This window comes from Nerophis lumbriciformis, linkage group LG22 (assembly GCF_033978685.3).
Source record: "Nerophis lumbriciformis linkage group LG22, RoL_Nlum_v2.1, whole genome shotgun sequence".
NCBI classification, from domain to species: domain Eukaryota; kingdom Metazoa; phylum Chordata; class Actinopteri; order Syngnathiformes; family Syngnathidae; genus Nerophis; species Nerophis lumbriciformis.
In genome coordinates this window covers 21,206,610-21,221,174 of record NC_084569.2, presented here as the reverse complement: position 1 = coordinate 21,221,174, position 14,565 = coordinate 21,206,610, and the positions used below count along the sequence as shown (strand labels likewise).

Below are 14,565 nucleotides of genomic sequence, written 5' to 3'. Positions count from 1 at the left end.
TAACGCTAATTGGTAGCATGTCTCTTGCTGTTGGCATGGAAAATTGTAACATTACTTAAAGGCAGTCCGGCTGCTTATTTCCCCGTCAGGTGCAAGTCTGCAACTCGATGTCACAGAGGTATCTAAATATGGCACTGTTTGATTTTACGTAAATCGATACCCAGTTGTACCCAGGGACTTGGAATTTGGTAGCCATCTCTATTTATAACTTGTGAAGAAAATAGGAATATTGCAAACATAAAGTCATAATATGAGTTGTTCTTTTGGGGCAGGAGGAAAAAAAGTTATCTTTTTTTAACTGATTAACATTAAAGCCATAAAATGAGAAAATATTTGTAAAGCTACTAGTACCAATGTTGTGAATTATACAATAATATCATTTTTTATTCTTGTAAAAAGTACAATACTATTTTTAGAAAATTACAACAAATTTGATAATTATTTTTTTTATTGCACTCATTTTTACACATCCAAAAAAATTTTAGTTTTTTTTTTTTTTTTTAATGGGAAGTTTAAAGTAAAAACAATGAAGGTTTCTTGGAAAGATGGACTCTCATCAAATTGACCCAGAAATGACGACAAGACAAAGGAGTGTGCATTCTCTCTTGTTTTTTTGTGTGTGTTTTTTTTAATGTTTTTATTATTATTTATTCGTCTTCTTTATGAAGAGTTCTGTTTGAAATTACAAAATGCACTGGTAGAAATATGGTGAGACAAGTCGAGAGTGGCGACAGTTAAGAGTGTGAGAAGAGACAGCTTGGATAGAGAGAGAAAAGGAAGGAGTGAGAGAATAGAGATCTTTAATAACATCCAATTTGACCCCCCTCCCCGATCCCCCCTCCCGCTGCACAAACGATATCGACAAAACACATCATCATCATCAGATCTGCACTTGTGTACATTTGTTGTCATTTCTCTACATGGTTGTGTTGTGCCTCAAGCCCATGTCACAGAGGACAAAAATCAAAAATAGACTCTCGCCAAAGTCTCTTTTTTTTTTTTTTGGTCTTTTTTTGCAGTATTTTTGTTCTCAAAAATAGAAGGAAAAAAAGAAAGGTTGCTTTTTTTTTTTTTTTTTAAACATCTATTTATACATCTTTTCTTCTTTTCATATCTATTAATTCATCAGTCTGTTTTTCTTTTATGTCCTGAAGATGACTGTATAACCCACAGTGTGGCATGCACATAGCACATGCAGTTCTTGAGCTAGATATTTTTTCACCTTTGTGTGTGTGTGTGTATTAAAAAACCATAAACAAAACCGTTTTTTTTCCTTCGCGTTTGCGGCTTATATGTTGCTTTTTGCAGACGATGTGTGTGTGTGTGTGTGTGTGTGTGTGTGTGGTTAATTAGTGTGGATTTTACTGCAGCATAGACACACACACACACAAAAAAAACAGCGCATGATCAGACGTGTGCATGCCTCATTCACACATCACACAACAAGACCTCCTCCCTCACAATATTCACGCAAAGACAAATGGACCTCAGAATAAAAAAAAGTGGAATGTGCTGCACAAAGATAGAAATACAACTGTACACACACACACACACACACACACACACACACACACACACACACACACACACACACACACACACACACACACACACACACACACACACACACACACACACACACACACACACACACACACACACACAGAGAAAAGAAGCATTGGCTACATAGCTTGTGTGTTATCTGAAAGTGTTGCGAAAAAATACTTGTGACATTCCGCTGAGGTTGGAAAGACACTGATAGGCAATTCTTTTTTTGTCTTTGCTATTTTTCTCAGTGCATTCTCTGGTCAACATGTGATCGGTCTCCAGGTAAAAGTAAAAAAAAAAAAAAAAAAAAAAAAATTGTAAGCGTGAGACCAAAAGAAGGTGTTAGTTTGAGGCACACACAGAAAGAAATTAAATATTTACATGTGAGCGTTTTCTTGGACCATAAGAAGGCTTGGACATCTTTTGTTTAAGGGTTGACTAATACTGGAGGAGTGACTGACTGACCTCGGCTAGACTTGCAAACGACACCTATCCATGCTCACGTCGCAGGGACAGCAGTTTCAGTAGGTCAGACTATGACCACATTACTGCAAACTGCGCCAGGGCATAATTATGGCGACCAGTCACTTCATTAGTGGTGGTCGTGCTCTGCAGGTGTTTGCTTGTTCTGCTTTGATGGGCTGAATAACTTCATGGGCACAATTATACTTTGTCTCAATTCAACTTTTATTGTAGGGTGAGTAAACATACTTTTTGTAATCATTGTAGTTTAGTTTAGGGCAAAAGCCCGTCGAGATAATCGCTACTTCAGCATCGCTTCAAATGATTTACAGTTGTATTTCTAACACGACCTTACTATTTAAATTCATATTGTAGCTGAACCTTTCCTCTAACGATATAATGTGTGAAAACATTTTTTTTTTTTCATAGTTTTTGCCCAATTATTGTGTTTTGTTTACTTTTCAATTAACGTTTAAGCTGTGGTAAGAGATATTAAACTTTGTTTTCCCCCTTTACCATTTCATATAAACTTTTTTTATCTGGAGTATAAACACATGACTAATTAATTGAACTGAGTTGTAGTTGTCAAGAAATAGCCCTATAGACATGAAATAACACCCACATAGTCACCTTTACAAGCTGCTAACTTTTCTAGAAAGCTAAGGACCGGGACACCGAACTTGTCCCTTTTACTCTTACTCTTTATATTCCGGAGAACTAGCGTCCTCTACAGTACAGTAGACATTTGATTTTGGTCCGTTTATTTTGTCAGAGCTACAAAAGTGCTCTGCTGTTTTTAAGGACCTTCTGCTAGTCAAAGACCAGCTCGTGTTTTTAAGAATCGGCTACAAAAATGTGAGCCTCTCACAAGTTTTTGAACCAGTTGAATAGCCCAAACGATGAAAAAGAGAGGTCCTAAAATAGAACCTTGAGGAACACCACTAGTATAAGTAAAGAAGTTGAACCGATGGCGACTAAAGTAAACAAGCTACAGCAACACCTTAGTTACATGACTCGACTCACATTACGAAAGAAATGTGTAACTGCCAAAAAGGAGAGGATTGAAAGGGGTGCCTTGAGGAACGCCTCAGTTATATATGTAAATCCAAAGTTTGGACCCAAGTGTTTTAGGTTTGCTATAAAGGTTAAACATTTCAATTCAAGTATCTGCCAATGAGTTTACAGTGGTCTAAGTTTCTCTATACAACAGGAACGCTGGTATTTTTAGGAATATACTTCAAAAATGTTAGTCTCCCAAGTTTTCAATGAACTGGTGGGTCGGTATGGTCGGGCCGAACGGCCAGTTGAATAGCCCTGCCTTGACGTGTCACACAAGTAATGTTAGGCCCTGTCTACATTAAGCCGGATAACTCCTTAAACTAATCATTATTTAGCCTAAGCCCCGTGTCAGCTACAATAAAGTATCATTTAAGGTCCCCCTCCTTGGATAATTAGTAAGTGCGCCGTGTATTTCTTGAATCTCCGGCTCTTAGCTTTGTATGCACTCATTGATCGTTTACAAACTGAGTTCGGAGAGGAAGTGAAGTCAGAACAGGAAGTGACATCAGAAAGAACGCGCCACAGCCTGCTTCATAACAACCGGAGCTAACCACTAGAAAGATGGAGGCGAGCCATCCAGACATGCCCGTGTTTCTCCTTCTTCTACATGTACAGACGCTTGTGGAAATCCCACATGAATACCTTAAGTCAGTGGTTCTCAAATGGGGGTACACGTACCCCTGGGGGTACTTTAAGGTATGCCAAGGGGTACATGAGATTTTTTTAAAATATTCTAAAAATAGCAACAATTCAAAAATCCTTTATAAATATATTTATTGAATAATACTTCAAGAAAATATGAATGTAAGTTCATAAACTGAACATCAAATCAATTAGGCTATTCCATTCATTACAATGCAATATTCAGTGTTGACAGCTAGATTTTTTGTGGACATGTTCCATAAATATTGATGTTAAAGATTTATTTTTTTGTGAAGAAATGTTTAGAATTAAGTTCACAAATCCAGATGGATCTCTATTACAATCCCCAAAGAGGGCACTTTAAGTTGATGATGACTTCTATGTGTAGAAATCTTTATTTATAATTGAATCACTTGTTTATTTTTCAACAAGTTTTCAGTTATTTTTATATCTTTTTTTCCAAATAGTTCAAGAAAGACCACTACAAATGAGAGCAATATTTTGCATTGTTTTACAATTTAATAAATCAGAAACTGATGACATAGTGCTGTTTTTTACTTCATCTCTTTTTTTCAACCAAAAATGCTTTGCTCTGATTAGGGGGTACTTGAATTAAAAAAATGTTCACAGGGTGTACATCACTGAAAAAAGGTTGAGAACCACTGCCTTAAGTGAAGGAAACGCGCGATTGCAGCTATTACGGATACTACACATCTCAGACGGCAAGAGAACTTTCGAATGTCCGGGTCAGCTGTGATTCTACTTACCGAAAAACTTTGTCCATTTGTCGAAGGGGAGACAACAAGAATGAGGGCTCCCGTGGATGTGATGAAAAAGGTAGTGTGTGCTTTGTATTACCTGGCCGTCGAGGGAAGACTACGGAAAACAGCGAATGCATTTGGACTGGCAAAGCAGACTGTATCAGTTATTGTCCGCCATGTATGTCGCGGACTCAACGTCTAGGTACAGAGTATATAAAGTCACCAAAAACGAACGGACAATGAAGGTGAAGGCAAAAGAGTGAGGAGTGTCCTGACCAGATATCTAGATCCCTAGATTGATTGTTGTAAAATGTTCTTTGTCACATTGTTTACTTTCACATGTCCATTAAAGATTTGATTAATTTATGATGGCTCAGGTGTAATTCACTACAATAGGGCCCCACAGCACACTGGATTCCAGTTAATTGAAATACCACAACATTGGACATTGTTCAGATAAGTTACATTTAATTTAAAGGGGAACATTATCACCAGACCTATGTAAGCGTCAATATATACCTTGATGTTGCAGAAAAAAGACCATATATTTTTAACCGATTTCCGAACTCTAAATGGGTGAATTTTGGCGAATTAAACGCCTTTCTATTATTCACTTTCGTCACATCGGGAAGCAATCCGCCATTTTCTCATTTTCGTCGGTGTGTTGTCGGAGGGTGTAACAACACGAACAGGGACGGATTCAAGTTGCATCAGTGGCCCAAAGATGCGAAAGTGGCAAGAAATTGGACGAAATTTGTTCAAAATACGAGGGTGTGGGGAAAGCCGACGAAATGGTCAGTCGTTTGTTCCGCACACTTTACCGACGAAAGCTATGCTACGAAAGAGATGGCAAGAATGTGTGGATATCCTGCGACACTCAAAGCAGATGCATTTCCAACAATAAAGACCCTAGCTTCCCTGGCCTGCTGACATCAACTCCAAAACTGGACAGATCAGCTTTCAGGAAAAGAGAGCGGATGAGGGTATGTCTACAGAATATATTAATTGATGAAAATGTATTAATTACTCGCGGTTTTACGTAAATTATTATACATAAACTGTGTTTACCAATAATTTAGCTTAAAAACATTTATTTTTTTCAATCATTCGAGTAAATGGGTTATACTTGTATAGCGCTTTTCTACCTTCAAGGTACTCAAAGACATTCGGGTAGTCTTGTGTAATGCAGTGTTTTGTGTCTATTTAGGTATGGTTAACCTGAGTGCTGAAATCGTGGAAAAATATATGTTCTTAGCGCGCCTGAAATGGGCTGTCTGCACTCTCAAAGTGCATGTTGTTGCCAAATGTATTTCGTATGCTGTAAACCTAGTTCATAGTTGTTAGTTTCCTTTAATGCCAAACAAACACATACCAATCGTTGATTAGAAGGCGATCGCCGAATTCGTCCTCGCTTTCTCCCGTGTCGCTGGCTGTCGTGTCGTTTTCGTCGGTTTCGCTTGCATACGGTTCAAACCGATATGGCTCAATAGCTTCAGTTTCTTCTTCAATTTCGTTTTCGCTACCTGCCTCCACACTACAACCATCCGTTTCAATACATGCGTAATCGGTTGAATTGCTTAAGCCGCTGAAATCCGAGTCTGAATCCGAGCTAATGTCGCTATACCTTGCTGTTCTATCCGCCATGTTTGTTTGTATTGGCATCACTGTGTGACGTCACAGGAAAATGGACGGGTGTATATAACGATGGTTAAAATCAGGCACTTTGAAGCTTTTTTTAGGGATATTGCGTGATGGGTAAAATTTAGAAAAAAACTTCGAAAAATAAAATAAGCCACTGGGAACTGATTTTTAATGGTTTTAACCCTTCTGAAATTGTGATAATGTTCCCCTTTAACAACTTGGACACAAAGCAACACTGGAGGTGACTATGACGTGCGCATTTTCAGCGCATGCGTACTAGGTCGCGTCTTAAACGACCATTGTGCGTGTGTGGACAAGGGTAAGGTTAGGTGGGATCTACCCTGGATAACTAAGCCTACTATGCCGGCTTAGTGTAGAAGGGGCCTTAAAGACCGAAATGGGGACACAAACAAAATCTTGTTTAAGTCCACAAAAATCCCTGCGTTTGTCGATCGCACACTCTTGACTTCTCTCAATTGTAACCAAGACTCCAAAATACTTGAATTTCTCCACCCCTCAAGACCTCAACCCCAACCCAAAACTGCTAAACTGGACAACTTCTTCTTCTAGAAAGTCTGTCCAAACGACGAACAGAGTCGGTGACAAAAGGGCAGCCTTGGCCGACGTTCGACATGCCAACCATAAATCAACGTTATTGTTCTAATAACGCCTCTATTCAAATAACCGCAATCCACCAATGACCACCCAAGATCATCTCCCACAATGCAATGGGTAAGAGGTGCAACCCAGAGTTAGTTTGTTTATGTTCTCCCCTGTTATGGTCAAAGAAAACAAAGCGTTTCTCTCCTTTCTTCACCTTCCCACCGGTCTCTTTCCCTCTGGAAGACCTCGGAAAATGTTTCCGCTAACGTCACGCTTGTCCGCGTTTACCCTGCTTTCCCAGTTGATCTTTCGAAGATCATCGCCGCCAAAAGAAAGAGAAGAAGTGCATTTCCATCTGTTATGAGTGGCAGGCATTTGGCACACAACATAGAGAGACGAGCAAGCCAAAAGTCATTTTGTCACGTACGACGACACACATCACTTCTGTCTATGACTTCCTGTCACCGGAGTGAAAATGAGGTTATAAAAAGAGGAATGTCATGTGGGGGAGGGGGGAACAAAAATGTCGGTATAGAAAAAAAAGGGAGAGAAACCTACAGGCTACAACAAGAAGGAAGGAGAGAATGACCTCCTCCTTCCTACATACAGTAGATTCTCATTAATGCTAATATTGTCATTTCTTTTTTCTTTTCTTTTTTTTCAATCATTCATGCAGGATTGCACAGGTTTACAAGTCTTAAAAAATCTGTGTGGGGGGGGTGCAACAGAAGATTCAAGCCTCAGTGTATCCAAGAAGAAGAAGAAGAAGAAGAAGAAGAAATGCTGCAGAAATCTGGTTCGGTGGTTCAACCCTTCATCGCCACTGAGAGGATGGTGTGGTGTGTATTGTTCCCCGGGTGGGGGTTAAGGACTTCAAGGGTAAACATCATCCCGTTCTGTCCGTCCCACCCACTTCCGGAAGTTTTTTGTTGTTGTTTTTATTTAAAAACACAGATGATAAAACTCATCAATATTCAACAGGTGGCTGGGAGGCTTGGAATTGACTTCCTTTTCTTCCGAGCTAACATAAGTTAGCTTTAGGAAGCAAAAAAAAAAATATTTTGTCTGTTTTTTTTTATTTATTTTGCTTTTTTAATTGAGTCGCAACTCTTGACATCTTGTAAGTGGCTGTAGCGCTTGACCAGAGGCAGAATTTAAGACACCGAAGCATAAGTGTCGATCGCCCCTACTTCTTGCATCCTTAAAAGTAAGTGTGAGTTTGTCAAGTGATGAAGTTTGGTACCTCTTCTATATTTTGGGGGAAATATTTAATTCTTTCATTCAGATGCCTCAGCAAGACCAGCATTTCCGGAACATTCCAAGTGTTTATAAAAGTACTGCATTCCGTCACTCCCACATCCCCGGAGGCTAGCACCAGTCGTCCTGCTGCTTCTCCCCATAGGGTTCATGCAGGCCCTTGCGGGGTCCTCTAGGGTGTGCCCCCGGGGGCGGGACCTTGTGAGGCCCACTATGTTGGGGTCCTTGGAGATGTGTGGAGGGCGATGAAGAGCGATAGCCATTGGGAAGACGGCGCTGGGCAGAGGGCTGCACTTGGCCCTGAAGAGGGACAGTAGAAGGGGGTGCGTGGTGGACGGTCCGAGGTGAGATACGGTTTGGCTGCGGGTGAGGCGGCAAAGGGTGAGGGTGCGGGTTGTTTACAGGGTGTGGCTGTGGTTGGGGAGGAGGCGGCAGTGTGTGGCTCGCTAAGGGATGTGGGTGGGGGTTGCTGACTGGTTCATGTGTGGGCGCGTAATTTTGGTTATAAAAGCAGCCGTCCCCTTCTATGGAGCCTCCACCTGTGTCCCCCCAGCGAAGCGGGGGGTGATGACCCTGGCGGGGCGCGCCATGGTGAGTCATCGGGACGCCAGCAAGAGGAACCTGGCCTTGGGGGGGATCGGGAGATAACCGCCGGGGTGCCGGGGCCGGGGCCGGGGCCCGTCCCTGCGGCCCGGCGGGTTGTGAGGGCACGGCCTTACGGACTACGGGGGAGTACGTAACATGGGGGCGGGGCGTCGCAGGCGTCTGAGGCAACTGGCGGCGGCCCCGGCGTGGCGTGCTAGTCCCGGAGGTCGATGGAACAGGACTTCCACTGACCGAACTACTGCCCTACACGAAAAGTGAAATAAGGCAAATAAAAAGCACGAACCACAAAGTCAGCGACAGAAGTCAAGGATGGACGATGAGAAGCGACAAGGAGGAGAAGATGAAGACGGAAAAGCCAGGGCACAATAAAAGCACACGTGATCACGAAAGTAGGGAACGTATCAGTGCGGAGGATGAGGATGAAAATGATGACAAATCAACCATGTGCCATGCAGAGGAGAGAAGACAAGGAGAGGAGGAGAAAGGGTTGATTTCTGGAGCAGTAGAAGTTGAACCATGCATAAAATATATCCATAAACTCTATACAGTGGAACCTTGATTTATGAACCCCGCATGATACGAACTTTTCCATTCATCAATCACAGACCAAATAAAAATTTGCTTTGTTGTACGAACTTTGTCTTAGTGTACGGCCGTTTCAATCACCCATTGCGTGCTTGCAGTGCAGCCATTTTGTGCCGTTGTGGGCGGGTTGATCGATTTCCGGTGCTCATTCAGTCAACAGAGCGGTGTTGTTGCTTCTTTAGCCTTTTTACAGCATTTTTGCTGGATCCACATGAGCCAAAAGAAAGCAACGGGCAAGCGATGTGTGGTTTGAAACATCCAGGAACTATCCACAGCGTTGTCAACACTTCCCTCCTCACTTCGCTGCATGCCAAGAAGATTAACCAACAAGCTAAAGTGGATTTTATTTTTTATTCCTAATCATTGTAGCGTCCTGGCTGCTTAAGTTTTGTAGTTTCAAACTGTGAGTGCACCACAGGCCTAGTGACAATGTGTGTGCGTGTTTGCAGGGCGGCTGGATATGAGGACTGTTGAGCGCATTATATTGTGTTCGAAGTTTGCAAAAATGTGAACTTTCGATGACGATGGAAAACATTATTAATGTTTACATTGTTCCTTATGTAGAAATTCGCTTCAATATCCAAACTTTTCTATTTATGGACCGTGTCCAAGAACCAATTAAGTTCGTAAATTGAGGTTCCACTGTATACGGCTTGCAATCAATACTTATTAGGTCTAGGGATCAGCCACTTATCAATCTTTCACCTGACACAAAAATGTAACTCAGAACTAAAACCAACAACTTAAGTAACCAAATGCTAACTAAAGTTAGTTAAATAAATATAAATACAAACCCCGTTTCCATATGAGTTGGGAAATTGTGTTAGATGTAAATATAAACGGAATACAATGATTTGCAAATCCTTTTCAACCCATATTCAATTGAATGCACTACAAATAATAATTAACTTAGAATTTCATGGCTGCAACACGTGCCAAAGTAGTTGGGAAAGGGCATGTTCACCACTGTGTTACATGGCCTTTCCTTTTAACAACCCTCAGTAAACGTTTGGGAACTGAGGAGACACATTTTTTAAGCTTCTCAGGTGGAATTCTGTCCCATTCCTGCTTGATGTACAGCTTAAGTTGTTCAACAGTCCGGGGGTTTCCGTTGTGGTATTTTAGGCTTCATAATGCGCCACACATTTTCAATGGGAGACAGGTCTGGACTACAGGCAGGCCAGTCTAGTACCCGCACTCTTTTAGTATGATGCCACGTTGATGAACACGTGGCTTGGCATTGTCTTGCTGAAATAAGCAGGGGCGTGCATCCATGGTAACGTTGCTTGGATGGCAACATGTTGCTCCAAAACCTGTATGTACCTTTCAGCATTAATGGCACCTTCACAGATGTGTAAGTTACCCATGTCTTGGGCACTAATACACCCCCATACCATCACACATGCTGGCTTTTCAACTTTGCGCCCATAACAATCCGGATGGTTCTTTTCCTCTTTGGTCCGGGGGACACGACGTCCACAGTTTCCCAAAAAAATTTGAAATGTGGACTCGTCAGACCACAGAACACTTTTCCACTTTGTATCAGTCCATCTTAGATGAGCTCAGGTCCAGTGAAGTCGACGGCGTTTCTGGGTGTTGTTGATAAATGGTTTTCGCCTTGCATAGGAGAGTTTTAACTTGCACTTACAAATGTAGTGACCAACTGTAGTTACTGACAGTGGGTTTCTGAAGTGTTCCTGAGCCCATGTGGTGATATCCTTTACACACTGATGTCGCTTGTTGATGCAGTACAGCCTGAGGGATCGAAGGTCACGGGCTTAGCTGCTTACGTGCAGTGATTTCTCCAGATTCTCTGAACCCTTTGATGATGTTACGGACCGTAGATGCTGAAATCCCTAAATTCCTTGCAATAACTGGTTGAGAAAGGTTTTTCTTAAACTGTTCAACAATTTGCTCACGCATCCTTGTTTGTGAATGACTGAGCATTTCATGGAATCTACTTTTATACCCAATCATGGCACCCACCTGTTCCCAATTTGCCTGTTCATCTGTGGGATGTTCCAAATAAGTGTTTGATGAGCATTCCTCAACTTTATCAGTATTTATTGCCACCTTTCCCAACTTCTTTGTCACGTGTTGCTGGCATCAAATTCTAAAGTTAATGATTATTTGCAAAAAAAAAAATGTTTATCAGTTTGAACATCAAATATGTTGTCTTTGTAGCATATTCAATTGAATATGGGTTGAAAATGATTCGCAAATCATTGTATTCCGTTTATATTTACATCTAACACAATTTCCCAACTCATATGGAAACAGGGTTTGTATACAGTACATATTTTTTTATCCTTTACTGGATGTAAAATCTGAAAAATAATTGTTAAAGGGTGTAAATCATTTTGTTCTGTTTAAAAACAAAGTATGTTGGAAAATGCATTGGGAGTGAGGGGAGAGGGGAGAGCATTCCAGTGCACAAATATACATAGTAATGCATATTTGTTGGGTTTTTCATATATATGTTGAATAATCTGAATATTATCTGTATGGAACGTACATTCACCCGTCACAACATTAGCTACACAATAAAAATAGATCCAATAATGTATTTGGACCTGCGCCTAATGTTGTGACTGGACACACAAATACAAGTAAACAATGATACAGCTCATAAACAAATGGTTACTTGTGTTTGCATGTTTTCAGTATGTACATGCACATGATCGTTCAACAATATATTACCGTTGTCAAATAACCCAAAAGCCCACCTGTCTGTGCGTCATGCAGTCACGACCCTCGCTGGGGGATCGCGACCAGCGCTGGTCCCTTTCTCGCTCCCTCTCCCGGTCGGGCTCTCTGTCGCGGGAGTGTTTGCGGCCGTAGTCGCCTCCTCGCTCGGCGGCGTACCGTTCTTTGTCCACGGAACCGTGATGGTGATGATGGTGGTGATGGTGTTTGCGGTCTTTGGAGCGACCGCGGTCTCGGTCTCGATCCCGGTCCTTGGACATCAGGTCACCTGACTGGGTGGTTGTGTTAATGTCTGTGCCGAAACAAGATGGTGGACTTAAATACTGCAAATATATAGCTCGAGTATGCACAAATTATTGATGAATTTACAAAGAGGCCAGTGACCAAATAAGCAATCTATGGAACATTTACATGGATAAAGGGTTACTGTTCGGTTTTTTCCCCACATATTGTCTACCGTAAACAAACTGAAGTCTTTGTTGAAGAAATAAAAATGTAACCAAAAACTGAACCAACAAAAAAGTATAGCAGTTTTGCTTTTGCTTGAGTTGAGTTTGAGTTTATTTCGAACATGCAAGCATACAACATGGTACATCACAATTTCCAGTTTCTCTTTTCAACATGTTCGAAAAGGAGTAGGAAGAAGCAGAGCTTATTTAATCCTACCCCTTTTCTTTTACATAACAGTTGCTAAAACTTTTGTTCACTTCCTGTTCTCAATTTATTCACAATATACTCCATAGTTAATCTGAATAAAAATAAATAAATAAATCATAATTGGTGAAGTAAGTTATATTTCATATGAAGAGATGAGTAAGATTATTTTGAGAATGAATTAATGGATGGATGAAATAAATTCAGAATGTTCATCATGGTTCTTCTTCTTTGTACTTTGTAAACACTTTAAGTTTGAAGAGTTTCTTGAAGTGGATCATATTAGTACATTGTTTGATTGTTTTGCTTAACCCATTCCATAATTTAACTCCACATACTGATATACTGAAGGTCTTAAGTGTTGTACGTGCATACAAATGTTTTAAATTACATTTTTCTCTAAGATTATATTTCTCCTCTTTTGTAGAGAAGAATTGTTGTATATTCTTGGGTAGCATATTATAGTTTGCTTTGTGTATAATTTTAGCTGTTTGCAAATGCACTATGTCGTGGAATTTCAGCATGTTTGATTCAATAAATAAAGGATTTGTATGTTCTCTATATCCAACATTATGTACCGTATTTTCTTGAATTGCCGCCGGGTATGTAGTATGCGCATGCCTCGATTTACCGCAGGGTCAAACTCGTTTCGCAAAATAATTAGCGCATGCCTAGAATTACCGCCGGGTAAGTCACGTACCTACTACGTTTTTAGCGTTACCCGGCAGTTCGCGGTATTGCAAATGTTCGTTCAGCATATTTTTTGCACTGGTATACAGTACAAAACGAGTGACACGTCACGAGTGACACGTCAACTTTCAAGGCATCATTTTCAAAGGGGGTTGGGGGTCAAAATCCTGGGGGGGAAATGCGCACAATTAAGTACCATCAATTGTATAGTAAATTTTGCGTACGTGGGTTGGGGTCAAAATCCTGGAGAAAAATGCGTACGTAATTGTTGAATGACCCCTTGTAAAAATAAAGAGTGTCAAGTTATAATTGCCTTTTCAGACCCAAACAAAAAGAACTCCCGGGATGATTCATTGTGCTTTAAATTTGATTGCGGCATTAAGCGATGTCATGATTATCCTTACATCACACTCAAATTTATAAGCGCATGCCTAAATTTACTGCGAAAGGTTTGCATGTACTAAAACACGTGCAAACTTGATAGCACACGCAAAGCTGATCTACTAAACGTGTGAAAAATAGATTGTTAAGTGAGCAGAATAAGGCAGGCAATTCATTTTGTGTGTGCGTCTTCATTATTTTGCTAAATATATTCTGACCATCAAAATGCCACCCATACTGTGAGGAGAAAATGCAAATAATTATACAACACGCGCAATGTGATTTATCAAAATGCATTTTAAAAAGACAGTTCCGACAGAATTTGTTGTGCTTGTAAACATGCAGGATTAAGTAACCTTGGACTACTTTGTGTTACAAATGTACAAGATAAGCCACTTGTGAACCCAATTGAAAGCACTTATTCTCAGCTATGAGATATGAGATATGGGAAGCGTTAAATGATATTCACCATTGCTCAGTCAATGCTTCTGTTACAATTGATTCAGTTCAAAGTTATACACAGGTTACACTACTCGAAGGTTAAGTTGCATACAATCTTTCCCCAAACTTCCCCTTTGTGTGAAAGATGCAAGAGATCAGATGGCACACTTGCACACCAATTTTGACTATGCCCTGAGATTAAAGATTTCTGGAGTTCGATTTTCAGGTGGTATTCTCATGTACTTAAGGTAAATCTCGATCCTGACCCTGAAACTGCTTTGCTTGGCATTTTCTAACACTTTAGACAAGATGGGTCGAAATGTTAGCACAGTGGTGACCTATGGTATGGTCATAAAGAGATGCATTTTGAGAGTATGCAAATTTGACTCACCGCCTAAGTTTGAAGTCTGGTTGAGGGAGCTAGTGGAAATTCTCCACATTGAAAAACTGAGATATGAGATTTCTGGTAACTTACATACATTTCGTGATGTGTGGAGACTAGGGATGTCCGATAATGGCTTTTTTGCCG

At 40.7% G+C, this 14,565-nt stretch overlaps 1 protein-coding gene across 12 annotated transcripts in view; it reads right to left on the bottom strand.

Annotated features, from left to right (window-relative positions):
- Positions 1-594: 594 nt before the first annotated feature.
- Positions 595-14,565, bottom strand: part of cacna1aa (calcium channel, voltage-dependent, P/Q type, alpha 1A subunit, a) — a 271,996-nt gene continuing 258,025 nt past the window's right edge. For 11 of the 12 annotated variants that reach the window (XM_072915681.1, XM_072915688.1, XM_072915690.1 and 8 more), the window contains 2 exons: positions 11,891-12,162; positions 595-8,822 (listed from right to left, as the gene is read on the bottom strand). In XM_072915681.1, coding sequence (XP_072771782.1) covers positions 8,085-8,822; positions 11,891-12,162 — 1,010 coding nt within the window. In that variant the 3' untranslated portion in view covers positions 595-8,084. The remainder of the gene's footprint in view (positions 8,823-11,890; positions 12,163-14,565) is intronic. The other variant, XM_072915691.1, reaches the window with a different exon arrangement.